This window comes from Myotis lucifugus, unplaced genomic scaffold (assembly GCF_000147115.1).
Source record: "Myotis lucifugus unplaced genomic scaffold, Myoluc2.0 scaffold_347, whole genome shotgun sequence".
Taxonomy (NCBI): domain Eukaryota; kingdom Metazoa; phylum Chordata; class Mammalia; order Chiroptera; family Vespertilionidae; genus Myotis; species Myotis lucifugus.
The window spans coordinates 1,000,671-1,002,213 of NW_005871395.1; the positions used below are offsets into that span (position 1 = coordinate 1,000,671).

Genomic DNA, 1,543 nt, shown 5'->3' on the forward strand with positions numbered 1-1,543 from the left:
GGCGCTGCCCTCGCTGTGGAAATCCAATGGGTCAGTGAGGCGCAGAGATGCTGGGGGCCCCCGGGACCTGAGGCATGGCTGTCACACCCCCACGGAGCCAGAGCTGGACCGGCCACTTGGGGGCAGGGTAGTTGGTGTCTCAGTTCTAATTCTGGTCCTGCCTCTGGAGGGTCTGGGGACCCGCAGGGGGGAGGGGGGGGGGCTGTGAAAATGTCAGGTTGTGAGGAAGACTCCGCTCTCCAGAGCCCCGGGCACGGCTCCAAGGGAGTGAACAGCACCCCCGCCCACCCCCCTCCACCCCGAACTGCCCTGGCCCCACTTCCTGGGCTTCAAACCGTCTCTGCCCTGGTCCCGATGCCATGTCTGTCCCCCACCCGGTTCATCCTGGGGGCTGAATAGTGCATCACCAACTTCTCATCCCAGAGTGGGGAGAGGCGGGTCCAAGCCCAACACTTAGAATGTTCTCGGCTTCAGCGGATTTTTCCCTGGACGCCTTGGAGACAGCATGAAGGTTTGGGTTTGGTGAGAGGGTGGCAAAGGGTCAGTGGGTCAGTGAAGGGCCGGAGAGAAAAGGTGGTGAGGATGGAGCGGGCGATGGGTGGGCCTGAAGCTCAGCTTGTCTTCCTTCAGGATTCTGCCCGCAGCCAGGCCTGACAGGTGGACAAACACGTGACTGAGCACAGGGAGCTTATGTAAGAGGAACAATGAGAACCAGTGAGCAACACACCACGCACCACGGGGGTCTGGCAAAGCAGCGGGGAGGGGTCACGGTGGGGGCAGGGGTGGTGGGAGTGTCCCCCCCAAAGCAGAGCCAGCTGCCAGGCTGCAGTGGGAGGGGCCCGCCCCGGGAGGGAGCCAGCGTTGAATTCCTCGGCTGCCCCAGCCTCGTGGCCTCGCAGCCTGGGGGGGCGGCCCTCTGATACCATCACGGAAGTTTTGCAACTCAGTGCCCAGCCTTCTGGGCCAAGGGCTGAGCAGTGCCCGCCCCGTGGGCCCGGCCCTGCCTGGCAGCTGGCAGGCTCCCAGGCGCACCAGCCAGGCAGAGGCCAGGACTCTGCCGGAGATGAAGTAGCCGCGCCATGAAACCAGGGGGCCTGGGCACCTGCTCACACCTGGGCCTCCTTCGCCCCGTCCTGGCTCAGAGCAGCGCAGCAGGCCCAGGCGCGCCACCCAGGGGGCCCCGCCGCCCGGAGAGCCGCCCCATTCCAGGCGCGGGGCCGGCAGGGAAGCTTGGCAGCCGGTTCCCACGGCAGGGCCGCCCCGGCTCGGGCTCGGGCAGGCCAGCTGAGGGGTGCCTCCTCCCCACCCGGAGCCCCAGGCTGAGGAGATGGAAGAACAGGTGTTCAAGGGGGACCCGGACACCCCTCACTCCATCTCCTTCTCGGGCAGCGGCTTCCTCTCCTACTACCAGGCTGGGGCGGTGGACGCCCTGCGGGACCTGGCCCCCCGGATGCTGGAGACCGCCCATCGCTTCGCCGGGACGTCGGCGGGCGCCGTGATTGCCGATCCTGATCATCTGCGGCAAGAGATGGGTAAGGCAGCG

At 66.9% G+C, this 1,543-nt stretch overlaps 1 protein-coding gene across 1 annotated transcript in view; it reads left to right on the forward strand.

The window, feature by feature from the left end:
• Positions 1–1,027: 1,027 nt before the first annotated feature.
• The window catches only part of PNPLA1 (patatin like phospholipase domain containing 1), a 34,766-nt gene continuing 34,250 nt past the window's right edge, over positions 1,028–1,543 (forward strand). The window contains exon 1 of the mRNA XM_014466582.2: positions 1,028–1,532. Coding sequence (XP_014322068.1) covers positions 1,328–1,532 — 205 coding nt within the window. The 5' untranslated portion in view covers positions 1,028–1,327. The remainder of the gene's footprint in view (positions 1,533–1,543) is intronic.